The sequence below is a fragment of the Tursiops truncatus genome, chromosome 3 (genome assembly GCF_011762595.2).
Source record: "Tursiops truncatus isolate mTurTru1 chromosome 3, mTurTru1.mat.Y, whole genome shotgun sequence".
In the NCBI taxonomy this organism is placed as follows: domain Eukaryota; kingdom Metazoa; phylum Chordata; class Mammalia; order Artiodactyla; family Delphinidae; genus Tursiops; species Tursiops truncatus.
Window position 1 is genome coordinate 143,724,289 of NC_047036.1, and position 23,950 is coordinate 143,748,238.

The window sequence follows — 23,950 nt, forward strand, 5'->3', positions numbered from 1 at the left end:
TGTTGTTAAAGCCACCCAGTCTGTGGTATTGTGTTATGGCAGCCCTAGCAAACTAATACAACGTCCAAGAGGAGTGAAATCCTATTTCTACACAGACTTGTAGGTGAATGTCTATAGAAGCTTTATTCGTAATTTCTAAGCAATGGAAACAATCCAAATGTTTATCACCTGATGAACAAAGTATAGTCTATCCATCCAATGGAAGATTACTCAACAATAAGAAGGAGTGAACTACTGATACTGTGCACCAATATGGATGAATCTCAGAAACATGATGCTGAGAGAATGAAGCCAGAGACAAAAGAGCATATGCTGTCTGATTCCATTTCTACGAAACACAAGAAAAATCAGATTGAATCTTTAGTGACAGAAAGCTGATCAGAGGTGGGCTGGGGCTGGGGAGAGTTTAACTGGGAAAGGGTACAAGGGAACCTTTCAAGGTAATGGAACATTCTTTATCTTGAGTGTGGTAGTGGTTACACAGGGGAATACATTGGTCAAAACTCATCAAACTATACACGAAATGCATTTTGTTATATGTAAAATATACCTCACTAAAATTGATTTTTTTAAAAAGTGTCCTCAATCCTGAAAATGCTTGGAAGCCCTGCCCTGGATGCACTTAAATGGCAGGTGAACAGATGAAAGTGGGTGCTGTGGGTAACCAAAGTGCCTTGTCATCACAGGAGGTGCGAGGAGGGGACCAGCGAGAACGAGGCAGCAGCTGAGGAGGAGGAAGAGGGGGAAGAGGAAGAGGATGTTTTCGCTGAGAAAGCCTCACACGATATGGTTGAGTGCCCAGCGCTAAAGGTAGGGAGGGCTGGGGACATGGGAAGGGCTGTCTTGGGGAAATAGCCCTCAGTCCTTGAACCTGGGCAATCAGAAGAGGCTCGGGGCTAAGTCTCATGCTCCAGCATCAGGGGACAGGCCTTCAGAGTGGGATGACCTGCAGAAGGTTGTGTAGGAGTGTCCCTGCCTGGAATTGGGGTCATTTCGGTGACAGTAAGCCAGGAGAGGTTGACTCATCCCCTCGTCTCTCCTGCCCTCTGCAGTTCCCAGTTTTCTGGGCAGACCTCAGTCTTTGCAGGCAGGTGGGTCTGGGTTCAAAGGCCAGCTCTGCTCCTTCCTAGCTGTGTAGCCTTAGGCAGATGACTTCATCCCTCTCCAGCCTTGGTTTTCTCATCTCTAAAATGGACACAGTAATACCAACCTGGCAGGTGGGTTCTAAGATTTTGAGTGAAAGGATTTCTCCATTTGGGTCTGCCCAAAGTGCAGTAGGAAAGAGGTTCTAGTCAAGTTCCCTTCGCCTCCTGCTTCCCTGCTGCACTAGGGTTACATGATATAACAGGCTTCACGCTCCAGAGAGATCTCCATGTTCTTTGACCTGCAGGACTCCTGGAAGTAGAGCGCCCCATTGTGTCTGAGCCGGGCACGTGGGGCTGGAGGGGCTGGAGGTTGTGCACTGCACAAAGGTGCCTGACCCCTGGGGGCGGTGTGCAGCGGGGGTGTGAGAGGAGAACTTGGGCCTGCCTTCTGACTGCCCCGCACCGAGGGGAAGTCTTTCCGTAGTTTCTCCAGCCAAAGGGGGTGCCTTTTCCAAAATCACATGAAGGCCCTGTTTTGGTGAATCAAGGCCCTTCATTTGGGTGTTTTTCTTTACCTCTGCTGGTAACTACTGTGAAAGGACAATAGAAAACCTGATCTCCTAGTTTAAATAACGAGATCTGCTAGTTGCCTCCATAACTCCATGAAAACATCTTCGGTTCTTGGCCAGGGCCGTGGAGGCCTTGGCTACGGCTTTGATAAAATACGGTTGGTCTTGAGGGTGTGAAGTCCGGGACTTCGGTGCGTGAGGTACCTCTACTGCTTACGTGAGCTTGTTAGGGGACTGAACATCTCCCGCTGGCCCCAGCCCACAGGTGTCAGGGAGGACTGGGGGCCAGTACTCGGGGCCTTGGGCGCTGTCCTGGCTGGGCTGGGGCCGCGGAAGCCTCTGGCTGTGACTGAGGACCAGAGGCAAGGTGACAGAGGTGGGGAGCAGCTGCGGAGGGTGCCCGAGACTCTGCGGATACCGGTGGCCTCACAGTTGTGACCTCTCCCTCAGGTGGACAAAGAGACCAACACAGAGACCCCAGCCCCATCTCCCACGGTGGTGCGGCCCAAGGACCGCCGGGTGGGTGTGCCATCTCCAGGGCCATTTCTTCGAGGGAGCACCATCATCCGCTCCAAGACCTTCTCCCCGGGCCCCCAGAGCCAGTACGTGTGCCGGGTAAGCAACCATGTGGCACTCTCCTCCCCGAGAGCACCTGCTTCTCTCCCAGTAGCCGAGAGCCCCGGTTCTCACACAGCTCTGGGTGCAAGTTCCCATCGCGCTCACCTTGCGTCCTCATCGGAGCCTGTTTCCTCATAATGTGAACAGACCGACCCTATGGGGTTGCTTTAAGGATTTGAATTAGCTAAAGCCTGGGAAAGGCTCCATCACCAATACAGGGCCAGTGGTTTTATAATTCCAGCCAGCTCCCCCCTCCTCCTTGTTTATACCCTGCCCTGCCACACCCCTTGCTGAGATCAGACTGACCCTCACCATCCCTGATGGGCGGGCAGTTCCTCCCCCTCCAGGGCAATTGCAGCCTGCAGCCTGAGGTTACAAAATAGCAACAGGCCTGTTATTACTTAGTCATGGGCTTAGGGGGGTTTTTAATTGAACTTTTTGCTAACAATGAAAACTTAGGAAATTCCATTTAAAATTTTAAGAAATGAAGAGGTTTCAAATAAAATTCCAGTTTCTCTTGGGAAAAAAAGGGACTGTCTGGCCCCGTGGGCTACACATTCTGTCACAGACACAACTGGCTGGAGCTGAGCAGTGAGGGCCACTGCCCTTGGAGGGGTGGAGGGGCAGGACTTTCAAGTTCACTGTGGCCTCCACCTGGCCCTGTTTAACCTATTTCGCTTGCTGACCTGCTCTTTCAGGCCCCGCTGGATTTAGAAGCCGTGCAGTAGGCTTGGCCCCCTGATCCCTTTGCCTTGCTATCTAATTAGTCTACCCCGTCTGAGGGGTCATGCTGCTTGCTGGGGCTACAGAACCAAGACCCTGTTCCTGACGCCCAAATGACATATCGACATCCTTCCTTACCTCCTACCTTCCTTACCTCCTACCATGAAGAACCAACGAGCAATAACCAGAAGCATAAACAGAACCTTCCTGCCTAGTGTGCCAATAAGTTGTCACAGGAAAGGCCCATGGAACCTGCCCCACCTCGTCAACCCGCCACCCACCTGCCTATTGTTATTGGGGAGGGGGAGGGGATATGGGGGGTTCAATATCTGATATTCGGTATCCAAGGCCTCCAATTATAAGCTTGAATAGGAAAGGTAATTTTTTCATAACATGACAACTTCACTAATTTACTGGCTACTTTTCAAATTAGTCCCCCCAAAACATTCCCTGTAATACCTCCCAGAAATAACGTAAACCTCTTCCATCTAGGTCAAGTGTCTAGCTAATATTTGAGCTTGTAAGCATCTGAAAAGACAATGTGAGCACCTGCAATTTAGCTGCATATCTTGCAAAAGGTACAGGGTTTCCTGCAGTCACTGAATGTGACTACTGTGGCCTCTCCCGTTGCGGAGCACAGGCTCTGGACGCGCAGGCTCAGCGGCCATGGCTCACGGGCCCAGCCGCTCCGCGGCATGTGGGATCTTCCCGGACCGGGGCACGAACCCGTGTCCCCTGCATCGGCAGGCGGACTCTCAACCACTGTGCCACCAGGGAAGCCCTGAATGTGATTATAACTTGAGGGAATTCGTGAATCACAAGTGAAGAATCCTGCAATTAAGCCAGCACACAGCTGAAGAAGAGGAAAATCCAATCCATGTTTCAAATGTGCATAACTTGAAGGACTTAGAAAAGCCCTTAGGATAATGGATAATCTGTTTCTGGCAAAATTACTGACTTTATGAACGTGCAGTGGAAATCAAACACAAAGTGAAGAATGTCACTTGTTGGAAACATCACACCAAAAGAAATGAGTGTTTGATTCATCCTTTGTCATCAGGATTTAGAATGCAGTTGTAATTTTGTCAAATGGAAGATATGAAATGTAACTTCTGAAAAGTGTTTCTGTTTTCCAACTAAAAACTCAAACTTTTTTCCCCCAGTATTTACAGTAAAACTCTGGTCTCCTGTGTAAATGGATTCGCCTTAGGTGGCCTTTTTCAGGATTGGCATCCTTGAATAACAAAGAGCTCCGGTCCCATTTGTTACGCATCTTTAGCATGCCTAGCACTGTGCTGGGCCCTTCCCGTATTTTATTATCTGGACCAGTTTCCAACCCTGCAGGGCTGCAGATTAAAAATTCCTAGTCTGCATGGATCACCTGCCACAGGCAGAAACAACCTTTCTGGGACTTCCCCAGCAGTCCAGTGGTTAAGACCCTGCCTTCCAATGCAGGAGGCGTGGGTTCAATCCCTGGTCAGGGAACTAAGATCCCACATGCCATGGGGTGTGGCCAAAAAAAGAAAAAAAAGCAAAGAAAAGAAAGGGTCTTTCTTAGCAAAACCGTATATTTTTCCTTCTTTGTTTTCTGACTACACTTGAGCCCAAGCTTATCGGTTTCTTGTAGATTCTTACTTAAGGCTACAAGAAGTAGCCAATGGTACAATATCCTGAATTTTTTCTCTATCATTTCCCTTAAAACTCTATAGGCGTGCAGTCTGTCTCTCGAGATACAACAGGTAACAAGTGTATCCCTCTGGTTTGCACCCACAGAATGAGCATTCTCAAATTCCCAACAGGGAATATTGGTGTCTGTCCTGTGCCCCATCCTACCTCCAGTACACAGCCAGCTCCTCGTCTTCCGGTCTGTGGTTTATAGCACCCAAGTCCTGTACTGGTCAAGGTTCTTAATAGCAAGCAATAGAAACAGACTGTGGGCAGTGGATGCGGGGAAGAAATGTTTGGAAAGGAAATTGAGTAGTTGACATATTCATCAGAAGGCTGTAGAACCAACCTCAGCAATCAGGCAGGAGCAAGGCGGGCCAGACCACAGCCAGAATCAGACCACAGCCAAAGACAGCCAAGGGAGAACACCCCAAGTGCTGCTGTGGAGCGTGGTCCCAGCTGTCTGTGCCACTGCCTCTGGGGTTCAGCACTGATTCCTCCGCCAGACTCCTACCGCTGCAGGAGGCCAAGGAAGCTCCGGCCACTGCTGCTGCTGCCACTCCTCCACCGCTAAGGGCTTCTCCCTGAGAAACCAAGAAACCCGGATGCTCATGGAGCAGAAGAGAATGGCCTGGTTAAATCCAAGAGGCACAGTGACAGAGAATTGGTCCAGCTAGCAAGACCAGAGCAGTTGCACTTAATTGTCAGAGTCTAGTCCCGTGCCTGCTTCTAGCTACAAGGGAGGCCATGAAAACAAGGCTCTGGTACTTTCTGCTTCATTCGTGAAAAGTGGGCTTCGTCTCCCACCAAGAGTCATAAGAGGATGGTAATTAGATTAGCAACCCCTCCCCCACCCCCAAATCCCTGTTTTCCTGTGTCATCTAATGTCACAAACAGCCCTGCAAAGCATGTTGTATTAATCCCATTTCATATACGCAGAAAGTCAGGGCACTTCGTTCTGAATACAAGCAATCCCTTCTGGCCTGATGCCACACGTCTCCACATCGAGTACCCTCTGCTGGGTGTCTCCCTTCTTTGGTCCTCAGCATGGCCTGGTGAGTTTCCTGGACTTGGGACCCCACTGGACTTTAAGTCCGTGAGGGGTAGAGATGGTATATTATACTCCCCACAGCTCTCCCCTACCCCTGTGTCTTAAACACCTACGTATTTATCAGCAGTGCTGGCACATGTGTTGGTCGGCTCACTTTGACCTGAAGGATACAGTCCTTCCAAAATTCTCATTTCCCTGTAGCTCCCTCTGACTGCCCGTTATTTCACCTCTCTGCTCCTCAATTTCCCTAGCCATCAGATGGAAAGAACAAAAAGGCAACGATATTCTCTACCATGTCTGAGATCAAACGCAGTACAACATCTTTAAGAAAAAGTTAAATTCAAGGACTTAATGTAGCTTTCATCGCTTTTTTTTTTATAACATGGTCTTTAGCGCATAAACAACTACGACTCGGGATTTCCCTGGTGGCGCAGTGGATGAGACTCCGCACTCCCAATGCAGGGGACCTGGGTTCAATCCCTCATCGGGGAACTAGATTCCACACGCGTGCCGCAAGTAAGGAGCCTGCGTGCCGCCATGAAGGAGCTGGCGAGCCGCAACTAAGGAGCCCGCCTGCCGCAACTGGGGAGCCCACGTGCTGCAACTAAGGAACCTGCCTGCTGCGGCTAAGACCTGGTGCAACCAAATAAATAAATAAATATTAAAAAAAAACAACAACAAAAAATAAAACAGCTACAACTTAAGCATCAGTTGTCCTGACACATATTCTAGTTGGTATGACACATATTCTGTGAGTGTCACCTATGGATTGAAACAATGTAGGATAAATCCCCCTTCTGATATGATATCCAACCCGTCTATTTGTATGAATCCACCCCAGTCAAGATGGTCCACCCCTCTGTCTGTATATTTGTTTCATCTCCGAGTCCTACATGCATCCTGGGGGCCGGAAGAGGACATGGCCTTGGAGTCAAACAGACGGGACCTTGAACGCTTGTTCGGATGCTTACCAGAACATTCCACTGAACATGAATGAAATGCTCACTGCATGACTTATAAAAGTGCGTTAATGTCTCCAGGCCTCCGTTCCCTCAGGATTGTTTGAAGATTAAATGAAACTGTCAGTAAAGCCCATGGCACATAGTAGGGGCTCCGTCCATGTGGCTGTTATGGTTACTGTTGCCTATTTCTCATTCTGGTTGAGCCTCTGCCTAGTGTAGTAGCTATTTCATCAACGTAGCAGGACTATTAATATCATTATCACTAATAATTATTAATAACCGCAAAAATGCCGATGTGGACAGCTTCTCAGAAGAGACCTGCAGCAGTGAGCTGACAGCTGCCTGAATTAACGGACTGTAGCATCAGCCTGTGGCGATCCCAGTGACTTGAAAATACGACTCCGGAGAGGAGCCCCCGCCTCACACATCCTGGGATGTGCTGCCATCCTCACCTCCCTCTCGGGTCCTCCCACTGGGGACACACACTGTCAGTGGAAAAGCATCTGCCTCGACCATAGCCCTGATCTCTGGCTATGGGTGAGGAACATTAGCCCTCTGGGGAGAGTCCATATCACTAAGTGACTGAAGGGTTCTGAGGAGGGGAGAGCTGTGTTCAGCACAGCCCTCACAGAGCGTGTCTGGCCCGTCTTCCCCGGGGATGTGGTCCCCGAGGCTTTGCCTGTGGGCTGCTTTTTTTATGTGTATGTCAGTCTTGACAGGGGCTCCATTTCAGCCATGAAAGCGGCTCTCGGGGCAACAGGGAAGAGTTGATACAAATAGGCCTGAGCGTAGGAGGTCAAGTGGTCAGTAGATCCTGGAGTCACACTGTCGGGTGTCAACCCCGCCATGCTGCTGCTACCAGCTCTCCAACCTTGAGCAAATTCGGTAACCCCTCACCCTCCGTCTCCTCCCCCATGGGTTGTTGGAAGGGTTACATGAGATATCGCATGGCTGACACGTAGGGGTGTGCATCACGGAGTACACACTCAGTGTGCTTTCCGCATGCACTTCGATCTTCATGAGCTTCCCACGCCTTTTCTCTGGCAGCTGAACCGAAGTGACAGTGACAGCTCCACCCTGTCCAAGAAGCCACCTTTTGTTCGAAATTCCCTGGAGCGGCGCAGCGTCAGGATGAAGCGGGTAAGATGATCACCTCGGAGCTGTGTGTCCACCTGCCCCTCCCTCGTTTCCCCGAGCCATGTGTCCGGCACACACATCCCCTGACGTCTCACCGTTTCTCCTCAGCCACTGGTTGGAAGAAAGTCGCTCTTGCAAGCATGGGGATACTTGCAAATGGAAGCTGATGAACTGTCGGGCTGGGTAGGCACTGGGGAAAGTGCCAGAGGGTCACTGTAACATCGTTATTATGACCAATAGGGTTAGATCAGGAGTGTGCATACTGGGCTTTGTTTTCTTGGGGAGAAATCAGAGTCACTAAGAACTAATCAACCCAAGACATCATAGCCACCCATGGGAGCCTGCCTGAGGCAGGACTCTGTTCGGTGTGTGTCGTCTAGCTGACTGGGCAGTGGCAGGTCCTGACGGCCTCCCTGCTGGTGGAGAAGCCGGGCACCCCGCCCCCCCCACCCCCCCGTGGGCTTCTCTCAGTCCAGCTGGAAACGTGCAGGGAAGAGGCCACAAGCTGTGCCCGCAGAGCAATCTGGCCTTTCCTTAACGGAGACTTGGCTGAGGGGTCAGGATGGGGCCGTCTTAGACAGTGGCCCAACTCCCAACAGGGACTTTCACCAGCCAGTCAGGGCTGCAGGAGGTGCAGTGTGGCTCTCCCCACTTTGACCTTTCAACGCAGGCTCGACAGCAGTTCTGGCGAGCTTGTAGAACTAGAAGAAACCCAGGAGCCAGAATGTCAGAAAGAGAAGCAGAGGGAGCAAAGCGAAAGAGAAAGTGCAGAGAAAGGAGAGCGTGCTGACAGCCCCACGCAGGGGTGGCTGCTCCGCATATCCTGTGGGCCTGCTGCTGACAAGCCCCCCGCCCCCCCCACACCCCAGGTCTCCAGAAAGAACTAGAGAGAGCAGGAGAAAGAAGGCAGTGCAGAAGAGGCGCACCCGGAAAAGAGAGAGTGCTGGCTGCCGGAGAACGTGGACGTGGCCTTAAGTGACAGGCATGTCCCACCCCAGCCCCACCCCGTCTGCTGTGGCTGGCTGGTGCTGCAGTCCCTGGAACACCACGTCTCCTTGGGAGCTGGTTGATGATGCAGATTCTGAGGCCACACTCCCAGACTGTCTCATCCAGGCAGCTGGGGTGGGGCCCTGGAAACCGTATTTTAATAAGCTCCTCGGAGGATTCTGGAGCAGGTGTTCCGGGATCCACTCCAGGAGAAATGATGCTGCAGCTGCAGAAGCTCCCGCCTGCTCCCCCTGCAGTTACCTACTCCTAGGAGTGATAGCCCATCATATTCACAGGTCCCACCCACACTGAAAAGGAGGGGATTACACAGGGCTTGTATGTTAGGAGGGAGGAATCTTGGGAGCCATCTTAGAACTCCATCTCCCACAGTCATTTATTCTTTTTTAATGATTAGTGTTTTCTGATAGGAGGAGAGTTAATGATTATAGTTAATCAAGATCTTTTACATACAGATAACTGAAGAACTCAACCCAAATATTGCTTGAAAGTGAAAAAGGGAATGTATTGGCTCATTTAATGGAAAACTCTAGGATGTTGGACTGACTTCAGGCATGGATTGATCCAGGAGCTGAGCCAATGTCATCAAGCTTCAGTCCCCCTCTCATGGCACTGCTCTCTCCAGATGGCTTAATTCTTAAACAGGTCTACCCCATCTGCTGGTGAAGACGACCATGATCATTTCTAGGTTTATATCTTGCTGGCTCAGTGGCCTCTGTGTAAAGACATTGCCTTCTTTCCCAGTAGCTCAGCAAAAGTGCCAGAATTGAGTGGTACTGCCTGGGCTTGGATAATATGCTCCCCCCTGAGGCAATCACTGAGATTCTGATTGGCCAGGTTCAGGTCACGTTCCTATCCCCGAAGCACCCCCATGTGAAACAGATGGATTGACTACGGCAGATGTGGATTCCCAAGGGAAGATGAGGATGCTATTACTGTAAGACTAGAGAAGTGGAAGCTGGACAGGCAGAAACAGTAGATGTCCATTACAGGACCACAAAGTCGATGCATGGGGAACAGACCTGCATCGAGGAAACGGCTTTAGAGCAGGAGAGGGACAAGAATCCAGTGAAGGAGGGGGTACATGTTGAGGACACTGTGAGTAGGGAAAGCAGCACCGTGTAGGGAGCGAGCGGGTAGGTTCTGGAGCCAGCTCCTGGGGTGGAATCTCGGCTTTACTGCTTATAATCTGTGTGATCGAACCTCGGGGAGCCTCCTCATCTGTGCAGATGGTAACGGTCAGGACCTCACAGGGTTGTGAAAATGAACTGAGGTAACAGAAGTAAAGTGCCTAGCACCGTGCCTGGGACATAAAAATGCTCAATATTACGAGCAGTAGACATGGAAAACATCAAGACGGGCTCCAGGGCGAGGGCGAGCCCCATTTTTTAAGCCCGCAGGTGAACGAAGGAGGGAGGGTGTCTGAGGTTCAGACCAGGGGGTCGTGTGGGCTCACTGGACCCGGCCCTGTAATAACGGCTCAAAAACCATCCCCACCCCCATAGCCTTCGTCTGTCAAATCCCTGCGTGCCGAGCGCCTACCACGCACCTCGCTGGACCTCGAGTTGGACCTGCAGGCGACCAGGACCTGGCACAGCCAGCTGACTCAGGAGATCTCGGTGCTAAAGGAGCTCAAGGAGCAGCTGGAACAGGCCAAGAGCCACGGGGAGAAAGAGCTTCCACCGTGGTTGCGGGAGGACGAGCGCTTCCGCCTGCTGCTGAGGATGTTGGAGAAGCAGGTGAGTGGCGCTCCGCCCGTGCAGAGGGTGCGCTGCTGCAAGGGAGGCCGGCCGGACCTTCAAACGGGTCCTGCAGCCCTGTGGTGCACTTGGAGTGTTCCCAGGTCCCCTCATACCCATCAGCAAAGAGATCCAGGAATCCCTCTGCCCGGCAAGCGTTATTAGCTCTTTACCTGGCTGCCAGGTCCTTTTGCTGCATTCCCGTGTTTATGTGTGCAAGACCTTATTGTTTACACGTTTATTCCTCCAGGTGGTCCTTCATCAAACACGTTGGGTACCTAATCTACGCTGGGGCACACGCTTGAACAGAGTAAATATAGAACGCTGACCTGCCCCAGTGGCTGCCCATGCGGTCCCGCAGAGCGGGTGTTTCCAAATGGGAAAGGAGCGGCTCCTGGCAGGACTTTGTCCTGAGGGAGATGCCTGGGAATACAAGCGTGCTCGCATCCCTGCCCTAGTGTAGTGCGTTTGAGGGATTTCAGCAGTTGCTCAAGGAAGAAGATATAACCACAGAATGGCCGGAGCACACAATGAGTTTAATTTGAGTGGTTGCTGCTTTCACAACTTTGCATCTGGGGGAAGTCCCTCACTGCATGACAGTGCCCACCGCCCCCTCCAAAGTAGTTCTGGGACCACTACCTAGAGAGGAGGAGGGCAGGGGAAAGGGGGTTGGAAAGGGGGCCTAGGCATCTAGATGATGTCATTCAGAGCACCATGAGAGTCTCTGGGTTGGAGAACACCAAAGCAGCAGCAGTTTGGGATCTCTTATAGCCCTGGGGTTTATCTTACCTATGACTAGCAGATGTTGGGTACAGCTTTAGGGGGTATGCAAAACAGGCAGGTTCTAAACAGCTAAAAAATCTTATTTGAGCTTCATTTTAAACAGTTGGATGGGTAAAAATTTGACTTTGGCACCAGTGGGCTCTTGAGATCCCGGAACTATGGTGAAGAAATAAATACCACAGGACCAACACACAGAGGCCACCTTCGACTCAATTTCTATAATACCTGCCAGGATTGCGGTCCATGGCAGACATGATAGACTTTTGCTAGTTTTCTCTGTACACAGCCAAGCAGTGCAAGAGCACCGTACAGAGGGTGCCTGCCTGGATTGTTGGGAGGGCCATTAGCTAAAATTCCAGCTCTCAATGCAGGTGACGATAACTTAGAGCAGGAAGGTGGTACTGGGCTTCTTAGGTCTGGACTAATGTGGGAGCTTCAAATTGACTCTGGTAATTCAGAAGTTCCAGAAATGTTTATCTCTTTCTTATTTATTACTTATACCCTAATGTACTTATAATAGAGTTATAATAATAGCATTAAGAGAAAATAGAAAATTAGAGCAAGTTTTAAGGAAGAGAAGGCAATAAATATATCCCTAATCTAATGGTAGTTGTCTATTACATTTATCTTGGAGCTTCCTAGTAGCCAAGGCAAAAAGAGGTAAGAAAACAAGTGCATATGTGCCGTACCTTAAGAAAGCACCAACTAAGAAAACCTTACCTTTTAAATAGGGGGAAAAAAAAAAAAAAGTACATCTGTGACTGTCTGATGATGAGCTTCTACTAAAAAACCATTTAAATGGTAGCTTCATTGACCAAAATTCTGGCTTTATGCAATGTTTTCAAGTATATGGAGCATAGATATTTTAGGGCTCTCTGGTTTGTTCTCAAAAGTGCTTCCATAGGTTTGTATCAGGAGGGAAGAGTGTAACGTTCCTAAAGCCCTTTAGCACAACTGCATGACTTGGAATTGGGTTTCCACCTTTTCTCACTGGCTTGACGTTAAAGAAATTTCTTCACATGCCTGAGCCTTAGTTTCCTCATCTGTAATACAGAGGTAATTAAAAAATTTACCTTCTTAGGTGGCCCTGAGAATTAGAGAGGCAGCACACATTTTACCTGGTAGCCCCTGTCTCCTTACTTCTGACAGGTCCCCACAGGTATTCAGTTCCTGGCCCCAAAAACCTGTCCTGTCTGACAGATGATGGGATCACTTCCCCTCATTGTTCGGGATAAAGAGGTTCCTATGGTGGAACAGGAAGCGTCAGGGTGCCTATTCTGTGACCCTCAAACCTTTTAACTGCAGCAGACTCCTTCTTTGTGCTAGAAAGTTCCCCGTGGCTGACCCATTTCTAGAGACCCTAAGGACTCTCTACTACCTCACTTTGCCCTCCAGATGGACCGAGCAGAGCACAAGGGCGAGCTTCAGACAGACAAGATGATGAGGTCGGCCGCCAAGGACGTGCACAGGCTTCGAGGCCAGAGCTGTAAGGAGCCCCCAGAAGTGCAGTCTTTCAGGTCAGCAAGTGGGCGCCCGGCCAGCCGGCTTTCCCTTTCCCACCCTGCCCGCCCAGCCTCGGTCTTTGCTCTGCCTCGCTGCTCCCCATCCCACGCTCCCTTCCATAGCGGAGCCCCAGCTCTCTCTGTAGCAGATGTTCACCCTCTGCCGAGCCGTCCCCGTCAGTCTGTGAGCCCTGCGGTGCTTTCCCTCAGCTGTCTTGCTCCGTCCCCACACAACTCGAGCTAATGTGTTAGATCCTCTTGTTTAATGAATGAGCCACCTGCTCCACCCTTTCCTCTTAGCGTTTCCATCCCCAGTAATTGCAGAGGATTGGCTGAATGATAAATAAGCCTGGGAGTGATGGATGCTTGCCAGGCCTCCCTAGCTATGCCTGCTGCCTGCCGGGATCCCAGGGAGATGCCTTCTTGCCGCCCTGGACCCAGGCGTGTCACGGGAGGACGCCACCCACCATTCGGCCTGGGCCTCCCATTCACAGAGGGCTTTGCATTTAGACTCATGTTCTCCCCTCAGAAAAGATACTCATGTTTGTGTATGTGCTAAAACTCATTCCTTTGTGGAACATAAACGTGTAAAATATACTGTCATTTGTCTAACCGCATTTGGACATCCCTTAATTTCTAACCAATTGGAAATCTAAAACAAACCAACAGCGGAAGTGGCCCGAGGGCCCTTTTAGACTCTGGAGGCCTCTGATTGGAACTGAAGGTGGCTGGGCCTGCTAATGTCCCCTATAGCAGTGGTTCTCAATCAGGGATGATTTGGGCCCCTGGGGGACGTTTGGCAGTGTCTAGGGACTTTTTTTTTTTTTGGCTGTGTGGGGTCTTTGTTGCTGTGCGCGGGCTTTTCTCTAGTTGTGGCGAGCGGGGGCTGCTCTTGGTTGCGGTGTGTGGGCTTCTCATTGCGGTGGCTTCTCTTGGAGCACGGGCCCTAGAGCGTGCGGGCTTCAGTAGTTGTGGCATGTGAGCTCAGTAGTTGTGGCACACGGGCTTAGTTGCTCCGCGGCATGTGGGATCTTCCCGGACCAGGGATCGAACCCATGTCCCCTACATTGGCAGGCAGATTCTTAACCGCTGCGCCACCAGGGAAGTCCCTAGGGACATTTTTGATTGTCAGAACTGGAAGGAGGGGTGGGAGAGCTTGCAGCTGGCATCTAGTGGGTGGAGGCCACTTACATGCACAGGACAGCCTCACCACAAAAAAATTATCCTGCCCATTATACCTATAAAGTGAGGTTGAAAAACCCTGCTTTAAAGGGATGGCCTCTTTTACAGGGAGAAGATGGCATTTTTCACCCGGCCTCGGTTGAATATCCCGACCCTCTCTGCGGACGACGTCTAATCGCCAGAAAAGTATTTCCTTTGTTCCACTGACCAGGCTGTGAACCTAGACTGTGGCTAAATTTATTTATGTGGTGTTATATGAAGGTACTGAGTCACGAGTCCTCTAGCACTCTTGTCGGTTTGAAGACAAACAGATTTTTTTAGTTTGGGTTCTATTATTAAAAAAACAAAAACAAAAAAAAACACAAAAAAACCAGCATTACAATGACAAGATTGTATAGTTTGTATATTTAGGAATGTATTTTTGAGAAAGAAAATTTAAATGAACTAAAGCAGTATTAAGTTGCTGCTCTTCTTAAAATAAAATTGTTTAGTTTTTTTTTTTTTTTTGTACAGCTCTACCTTCTAGAGGTTTCATTGCAATAAGAAGTAATGTTTGGGGGACGGTAATCCTCAAAGGACGTCCTGCAGATGTCACAGCACAGCTGACCTTTCCTACTTAACATATTTTGTACAATAGTAAAAAAAAAAAAGTGCACGGGAACTGTTTGGGGGATTCTGAGGTGCACCCACGAATCTTCACGAGCTGTGATGTGTTTTTATGTGGCCGCCTGACGTGGAGCAGGCAGCGTGGGGCCGGCTGAGCTGCCCATCCTGTGCCAGTGACAGGCCTGCCCACGCTGGCCTCAGATGCCCAGTGAAGCCACTGAAATGAGTGAGGGAGGGCTGTGGAGAACTCCTTTCAGTTTTATCTCCATCAATAAAGTGGCCTTTCTGAATGAACGTCCTCGCTCTCTTTTTCTCCTCCACCCACTCACTTCATCTGTGTTTCCCTGATTTTGACTCTCTGCTTCCCAATCGTTCCCTCCCTACCCATCCCCAGCGCAGGGGATGATTTTTTTCTTTCCTCTGCTCATTTGCTCATTAAGTGAAAATCACTGCTCAGCTGGGGCTGTTGCAGACATCCGAAGTCAGCCGTTACCAAACAAGTAGCAGATTCTCTTCCTTCTTCCTTCCTCTGAAGTTAATCCATGCAGTTGTCCTCCAAGTGTTGGGTTGGCCCAAAAGCTCGTTCGGGTTTCTCCGTAAGATGTTACAGAAAAACCTGAACGAACTTTTGGGCCAACCGTCTAGAATATGTTGTGCTGCCAGCCACGTCGGAATCACTTGGGGCAGCTTGTTAAAAATACAGACTCCTGGACCCTTCCCCAGACCAGGATGGCTCAGAGACCAGCTTTTATCCGCAGTTCCCGCTGTAAGTCTTACGCATACTGCAGTTTGAGGGACCAGCTGGTTTCATATGAGTGAAGACCAGGCAGAGGCAAAGTGGTATCGCCCCACATCCTACCGGAGAGTCAGGCGGGGGACACTAATAGACATGACCCTCTCCAGGCCACTGGGGACCATTGGGGGAGGGGTAAGGAGGGAGTAGAGCCCCCTTCTAGGCTTTCCCCAACTCCTCACTACATTCCTTACATGGCTGTTCCTCGTGTATTATTCCTTACATAGAAGGAACCTGGAGTGGTGTAGAATCCACCGTTATTCCCCACGTGGCTTCCAGGTCTTTGGACAGCCAGGCCTCCCTCTAACTATCCAGTCCATTTCCTCACCAACCCGGGGCTTCACCTCTCTGAACACACGAGTGTCGGATGCACTCTCTCACCTTCCGTGGAAATCCATCGCACGTGCTGAGGGTTGGCTTGGACGTTTCTTTAAATGAGTATCAACGTTGTCCCTGACTCAATTGTAATGGGTCCAAGAGCACGAGGGTTGCGTCTTGTGCTGTTCCTGTGGCCCTTAATGCCTGCACAGCTTAGAGCATTGAGACAGCTGCTGACCCTGCCCTTCAGTTCAGGGCTCTGGCCGCAGCAATGGGGCAGATGACCTATCCCACTGGCCACCGCGATTAGACTAAGGCTAGGCCTGGGGCCCCAGCTGGGCCAGTCAGAACTTTTCCCCTGCATTTTCCACCTGAAGGTTGGAGACTAGATTTTCTCTTCCCAAAGCTATCGTGACCGTGGTTTCAGCTTCTGGGACCCAACCCTAAGGAGAAGAGCAGATAAAAGAAGTGGAGAAAGAAGGTGTGTTTTGGGGTCTGAATCCACCAGGACCAGAGGTCAGCTGCATCCTCGCTCTATTCGTAGTCTGTTGGTGAACCAAGTGAAGAGAACTCAGTAAGAACTTGAAGGTCCTGCAATGGGACATTTTTCGCTCAGTCACACCTTCATCCGTGTTCAGCTTTCCCGACAAGGGTCAGCCCCTCCCACCCCCAGAGCAGCAAGTGCTAAGAAGCAGAGCTCTAAATGCCCTCCTTGAGTGTGGGAAAGGCTGCAGCCGGAGAAGTGTGTCTCGGTGTTGCTTCAGCCGATGGAGCATTTGGGAGAAGAAGCAGGCCACCTCTGGGGAAGGCAGAAGGCCCTCTGTCAGCCGTGGCATTGAATTCTCTCTAAAAGCAGTTCACTGGCCAAACACCAATACATCCTGTTGCTTTTGCCTGGCAAGAAATCGAGGAATACATAAGGGATCTTCCATTTGTAATTGTGCTTGTGTCTTCTCCAGAATCTTCAGGAAACAAAAGCTCAGAAATGTGAGATGACTCGCTCAACATCACTCGGATGATAAATGGCCAGAGCTAGGATGCAGACCCTATCTTTGGACTTCAAATTTTCTATTGTCTTTCAGCTCCACTCTCTGTTTCCTGGGGTTACCACGTCACATGAGGTCCTACTCGAAGGGACTTGGCACATTTGGTTTTGAAGAATGAAGTCATGGAATCCTGTGGTTTCTTTGTATGGGGGTATGGAGAACGGAGGGGTGATTAGGAGACTGGTCGGGGAAAAGACACTCAGTAAACCTCAGTGGGTCTGACTGTCCTGTTCATAAAGCCGGTAGTTGGCCTTTTGACTATAAATATTTTGCAGTATGCACACTGGCAGCCTTTGTGCCTCCTGCCTCCCAAGAAAGCTAACCAGCAAGATCTGTCCAGTGAACTGTCCCTCTGCTGATCAGATTCCAGCCACGCTGACCTTGCTTCTCTCCATCCCCACCACAGGGCCTTTGCACCTCTGGTTCCTTCTGCCTGGTACACTCTTCCACCGTGTCTTCATCCCCCCACTATACGACCCTCTCTTCATCCCTGTTCAGATCTCAGTTCAATCCTCACCCCCTTGGAGAGCCTCTCCACCCTGACCCTGGGCCACCCCATCCACTTACCCTCCCACACGTCATTCTGTGACACAGTGACCTGCTTTGTTTGCTTCAGAGCACTGTTCCTCTCTGCAGTGATCTTGTTACATCCCCCCTGCCTGTCTCTTCCCTCTAGGACATAAGATCTTAAAAGCAGGGACCTTGCTTGCCTTGCTTTCTGTTGGATCTGATGCAGAGTGGGTCCTTAATAAATACCTGCGGAATGAATGAATGAGATGAAAAGTCTGCCCCAGAGCTGTGTTTAATCTCGTCTCCTTTGTCATTCCAAGGAAGTAAGGTAGGTTCTGGGTGGGACAGGAGTACTGAAGACTGCTATGGGGGGTGTCAGGATGCAGGTGTCTTTCCAATCAGGCTCAGCACACCCCTAAACACACCCACACGTCACCCTACAACATAAAGAAGCAGAAGTGATGGGGATTCCTACTGCACATGTGCATGCACACAGAGATATAAACGCACACACAGTGTTTACGTCCTTTGGAGGAACAGTTAGGGTCCTCTCTTCTAGCAATTGGTTTTATTATTTTAATGGCTAATACTTACCTACTGCACAAAGTCCAAAGGGCACTCAAGAGCCATGGTAGCAAATCCTTCCACTACTATAGGCCTCGGCACTGTTCTAAAGCTTTACTTATTGTTAACTCATTTATCCTCACAACAGCCCTATGAGGTAGATAGTATCATGATCATTCCTATTTTACAGTTGAGGAAAGTGACCCAGGGAAGAGTGGGATTAAACCCAGAGTGTGCTCTTAAGACATCTCACTACAGTGACAAGTCTTCTTCTGTCCCTACCAGCAGCTACTTCCCTTGCTAAAGACATCCTGTATTACCAGTTTCTCCCATGTCTTTCCAGAGATAGGCAATGCATAAACAATCTTATATGCGTATCCTTTTTTTTTCCCACCTGAAAGTGCATGCTAGACAGACTGTCCTGCACCTTCCCTTTTCTCAATAAGATATCTGTAAGCTATTTCACTCTTTTTTTTAACAACCGTGTAGTATTCCACTGCGTGGATATACCACAAATTAATGGAGGGACATTTGTATTGTTGCCAGTTTCTTGCTTTTACAGCGTCTAATTGCTGTCTTTTCCATCCATCCTTTCACATGTATATGAGAGTATCTGTAGGTAAATTACTGCCTGCGTTTTAAAAATGCATTTTCAAAGCTCCCCGTGAAGCTGTAAAAGTGCCTCTCAGTCATTTCTTCCCAGCATGTTTCCTGGCTTCTTTAAGTGGCGTGAAGACTCCGGGAGATACACATGACAGGCACTGAAAAGAATTAAGTTGTTAATGAAAGGTAAGGAAGTTGTTATATTCTAGTAGAAAGTATATTCTTGTTATATTCTCGATGCTCCTGGGAATAACTAAACGTAGACGTTTGTCCTGCACCACTAATAAGGCTTCTCCCAGGGCATTTGGGACTGAGTACATTTATTTAGGAGAACATGGTAAGTCATATATTTACAACCAACCACAAATATACATGAAGCTAATCAGAAGTAACAAAATGACCTAAGCTTAATTTTATAGAAGTTTTTACCACTTGCATTTTCGTATTTGATATTTTGGTTTTGGATCTCTGATCATGAGGATATTGGACACACAGAGGCAGGCATCATGCATGTCTTGTGCACCATTTTGGCCCCAGGGCCAAAGCAGTCCCTGAGAGATAGCAGACCCTCAAACAACTGTTCAGTGAATGAATTAGTGTAAGACCAAAGTTCTGATTCCAGTCCTGCTAAGTAAAAACACAAACCCGGGTAATTTCCAGTGGTTTTCCTTTTTTGTTTGCGGGGGTTTTGGGGGGGGGTTTTTCCAGTGGTTTTCCATCCTTTTGCCAGGCTGTCTTGATAACCAATGATTTCATGCAGTGTTTCCCAAAGTGAAATGTAGGAGAAGATGCTAGAGGGTACCTAGGTGAACTTTGTATAATTATAATCATATGTTTATTTTAACTTGGCCATTAAACCCATGAATTCACAGCTACTACTTCTTAGGGTGAGGATTAGCAAATACTTAAGTTAAAAAAGTGAATCAATTTAAAGAAAAAGATCGGGAATTCCCTGGCTGTCCAGTGGTTAGGACTCTGTGCTTTCACTGCCGAGGGCCCGGGTTCCATCCCTGGTTGGGGAACTAAGATCCTACAAGCCCCATGGGGTGGGGGAAAAAAAAAATCACATAACATAGTGGCACAAAGAAATGGCGAAAGTACTGATGATAGAAGCACATTTAGAAATAATTGAGTTAATATATCTAGAATGGTTCTAGGTATCTGTAAGCTATTTCATTCTTTTTTTTTCAGTTTTTTTTAAAACTTTATTTTGTGTTGGAGTATAGTTGATTAACAATGTTGTGATAGTTTCAGTTTACAGCAAAGTGATTCAATTATACATTTACATGTATCTATTCTTTTTCAAACTCTTTTCCCATTCAGGTTGTTACATAATAGTGCTATACAGTAGGTCCTTGTTGATTATCCATTTTAAATATAGCAGTGTGTACATGTCAATCACAAACTCCCTAACTATCCCTTCCCCTGACACGTCCCCCCTGGTAACCATAATTTCATTCTCTAAGTCTGTGAGTCTGTTTCTGTTTTGTAAATGAGTTCATTTGTATCATTTCTTTTAAATTTTATTTATTTATATATTTTTTTGGCTGTGTTGGGTCTTCGTTGCTGTGCGCGGGCTTTTCTCTAGTTGTGGCAAGCGGGGGCTACTCTTCGTTGCGGTGCGTGGGATTCTTACTGCGGTGGCTTCTCTTGCTGTGGAGCACGGGCTCTAGGCGCCCAGGCTTCAGCAGTTGTGGCACGTGGGCTCAGTAGTTGTGGCTCGTGTGCTCTAGAACGCAGGGTAAGTAGTTGTGGTGCACAGGCTTAGTTGCTCCGCAGCATGTGAGATCTTCCCAGGCCAGGGATGGAACCTGTGTCCCCTGCATTGACAGGCGGATTCTTAACCACTGCGCCACCAGGGAAGTCCCATATCATTTCTTTTTAGATTCCACATATAAGTGATATCATATGATATTTCTCTTTCTCTGTCTGACTTACTTCACTCAGTATGACAATCTCTAGGTCCATCCATGTCGCTGTAAATGGCATTATTTCATTCTTTTTAATGGCTGAGTAATATTCCATTGTATATATATATGTACCACATCTTCTTTATCCATTCCTGTGTCAATGGACACTTAGGTTGCTTCCATGTCTTGGCTATTGTAAACAGTGCTGCAGTGAACATTGGGGTACATGTGTCCTTTTGAATTATGGTTTTCTCAGGGTATATGCCCAGTAGTGGGATTGCTGGGTCATATAGTAGTTCTATTTTTAGTTTTTAAAGGAACCTCCATACTGCTCTCCATAGTGGTATACCAATTTACATTACCACCAAAAGTGTGGGAGGGTACCCTTCTCTCCACAGCCTCACCAGCATTTATTGTTTTTGGATTTTTTTGATGATAGCCATTTTGATTAGTGTGAGGTGATATCTCATTGTAGTTTTGATTTGCGTTTCTCTAATAATTAGCAATGCTTAACATCTTTTCTTGTGCTTTTGCCCATTTGTATGTCTTCTTTAGAGAAATGTCTATTTAGGTCTTCTACCCATTTTTTCATTGGATTGTTTGTTTTCATGATATTAAGCCACATATGCTGTTTGTAAATTTTGGAGACTAATCCCTTGTCAGTCACATCATTTGCAAATATTTTCTCCCAGTCTGTGGGTTGTCTTTCATTTTGCTTATGGTTTCCTTTGTTGTGCAAAAGCTTTTGAGTTTAATTAGGTCCCATTTGTTTATTTTTGTTTTTATTTCCATTACTCTGGGAGATAGATTGAAAAAGATATTGCTGCAATATATGTCAGTATTTTGCCTATGTTTTCCTCTAAGAGTTTTACATTGTCCAGTCTCACATTTAGATCTTTAATCCATTTTGAGCTTATTTTTGTGTATGGTGTTAAAGAATGTTCTAATTTCATTTTTTTACATGTAGCCGTCCAGTTTTCCCAGCACCATTTATTGAAGGGACTGTCTTTCCCTCATTTTATAGTCTTGCCTCCTTTGTTGTAGATTAATTATTTTTAATTTCAATTTAATTTTATTTATTTTTATTTTTTGGCTGCATTGGGTCTTTGTAGCTGTGGGCAGGCTTTCTCTAGTTATGGCGAGCGGGGACCACTCTTCGTTGCAGTGCACAGGCTTCTCACTGCGGTGGCTTCTCTTTATTGTGGAGCACAGGCTTTAGTCACGCAGGCTTCAGTACTTGTGGCACTCGGGCTCCATAGCTGTGGCTTGCAGGCTCTAGAGCACAGGCTCAGTAGTTGTGGCACACAGGCTTAGTTGCTCCGCAGCATGTGGGATCCTCCCGTACCAGGGCTCGAACCCATGTCCCCTGCATTGGCAGGCGGATTCTTAATGACTGTTCCACCAGGGAAGTCCCTGTTGTAGATTAATTGACCATGGGTGCATGAGTTTATTTCTGGGCTTTCTATCCTGTTCCATTGATGTATATTTCTATTTTTGACCAGTACCATACTGTTCTGATGACTATAGCTTTGTAGTATAGTCTAAAGTCAGGGAGCGTGATTCCTCCAGCTCTGTTTTTCTTTCTCAAGATTGCTTTGGCTCTTTGGGGTCTTTCATGTCTCCATATAAAGTCTAAGATTTTTTTGTTCCAGTTCTGTGAAAAATGCCATTGGTAATTTGATAGGGATTGCATTGAATCTGTAGATCGCCTTGGGTAGTATAGTCATTTTGACAATATTAATTCTTCTAATCCAAGAACATGGTATGTCTTTCCATCTGTTTTGTTGTCTTAGATTTCTTTCATCAGCGTCTTATAGTTTTCAGAGTACAGGTCTTTTGTCTCCTTATGTAGGTTTATTCCTAGGTATTTTATTCTTTTGGATGCAGTGGTAAATGGGATTGTTTCTTGAATTTCTCTTTCTGATCTTTCATTGTTAGTGTATAGAAATGCAACAGATTTCTGTGTATTAATTTTGTAACCTGCAACTTTACCGAATTCATTGATGAGCTCTAGTAGTTTTCTGGTAGCATCTTTAGGATTTTCTATATATAGTATCATGTCATCTGCAAACAATGACAATTTAACTTCTTCTTTTCCATTTTGGGTTCCCTTTTTTTTGGCAATACGTGGACCTCTCACTGTTGTGGCCTCTCCCGTTGCAGAGCATAGGCTCTGGACACGCAGGCTCAGCAGCCATGGCTCACGGGCCTAGCCACTCCACGGCATGTGGGATCCTCCCGAACCGGGGCACAAACCCATGTCCCCTGCATCGGCACGCGGACTCTTAACCACTGTGCCACCAGGGAAGCCCTGGGTTCCTTTTATTTCTTTTTCTTCTCTGATTGCCATAGCTAGGACTTCCAAAACTATGTTGAATGAAAGTGGCAAGGGTGGACATCCTTGTCTTATTCCTGATCTTAGAGGAAATGCTTTCAGCTTTTCACCATTGAGTATGATGTTAGCTGTAGGTTTGTTGTATATGGCCTTTATTATGTTGAGGTATGTTCCCTCTATTCCCTCTTTCTGGAGAGTTTTTAACATAAATGGGTGCTGAATTTTGTCAAAGGCTTTTTTGCATCTATTGAGATGATAATATGATTTTTAGTCTTCAATTTGTTGATGTGGTGTATCACACTGATTGATTTGCAGATATTGAAAAATCCTTGCATCCCTGGGATAAATCCCACTTGATCATGGTGTATGATCCTTTTAATGTATTGTTGGATTCAGATAGCTAGCATTTAGTTGAGGGTTTTTGCGTCTGTGTTCATCAGTGATATTGGCCTGTAATTTTCTTCTTTTGTGGTATCTTTGTCTGATTTTGGTATCAGAGAGATGGTGGCCTCACAGGATGAGTTTGGGAGCTTTCCTTCCTCTGCAATTTTTTGGAACAGTTTCAGAAGTATAGGTGTTAGCTCCTCTCTAAATGTTTGATAGAATTCGCCTGTGAAGCCATCTGGTTTTGGATTTCTGTTTGTTGGGAGTTTTTTAATCACAGTTTCAGTTTCAGTGCTTGTGATTGGTCTGTTCATGTTTTCTATTTCTTCCTGGTTCAGTCTTGGGAGATTGTACCTTTCTAAGAATTTGTCCGTTTCTTCCAAGTTGTCCATTTTACTGGCATACAGTCACTTGTAGTAGTGTCTTATGATCCTTTGTATTTCTGTGGTGTCAGTTGTAACCTCTTCTTTTTCATTTCTAATTTTATTGATTTGAGTGCTCTCCCTTTTTTTCTTGATGAGTCTGGCTAAAGGTTTATCAATTTCATTTGTCTTTGCAAAGAACCAGTTTTATTTTCATTGATCTTTGCTATCATTTTCTTAGTCTCTATTTCATTTATTTCTGCTCTGATCTTTATGATTTCTTTCCTTCTACTAACTTCAGGATATGTTTGTTCTTCTTTCTCTAGTTGCCTTAGGTGTAAGGTTAGGTTGTTTGAGATTTTTCGTATTTCCTGAGGTAAGCTTGTATTGCTATTAACTTCCCTCTTAGAACTACTTTTGCTGCATCCCATAGGTTTTGGATCATTGTGCTTTCATTTTCATTTGTCCCTTGGTATTTTTTAATTTCCTCTTTGATTT

At 47.4% G+C, this 23,950-nt stretch overlaps 1 protein-coding gene across 1 annotated transcript in view; it reads left to right on the plus strand.

The window, feature by feature from the left end:
* The window catches only part of WWC1 (WW and C2 domain containing 1), a 153,105-nt gene extending 138,188 nt beyond the window's left edge, over positions 1-14,917 (plus strand). Inside the window, exons 18-23 of the mRNA XM_033853548.2 lie at positions 687-810; positions 2,105-2,269; positions 7,721-7,813; positions 10,321-10,554; positions 12,733-12,854; positions 14,130-14,917. Of these exons, the coding sequence (XP_033709439.1) occupies positions 687-810; positions 2,105-2,269; positions 7,721-7,813; positions 10,321-10,554; positions 12,733-12,854; positions 14,130-14,196 (805 nt within the window). The 3' untranslated portion in view covers positions 14,197-14,917. The remainder of the gene's footprint in view (positions 1-686; positions 811-2,104; positions 2,270-7,720; positions 7,814-10,320; positions 10,555-12,732; positions 12,855-14,129) is intronic.
* Positions 14,918-23,950: the final 9,033 nt, after the last annotated feature.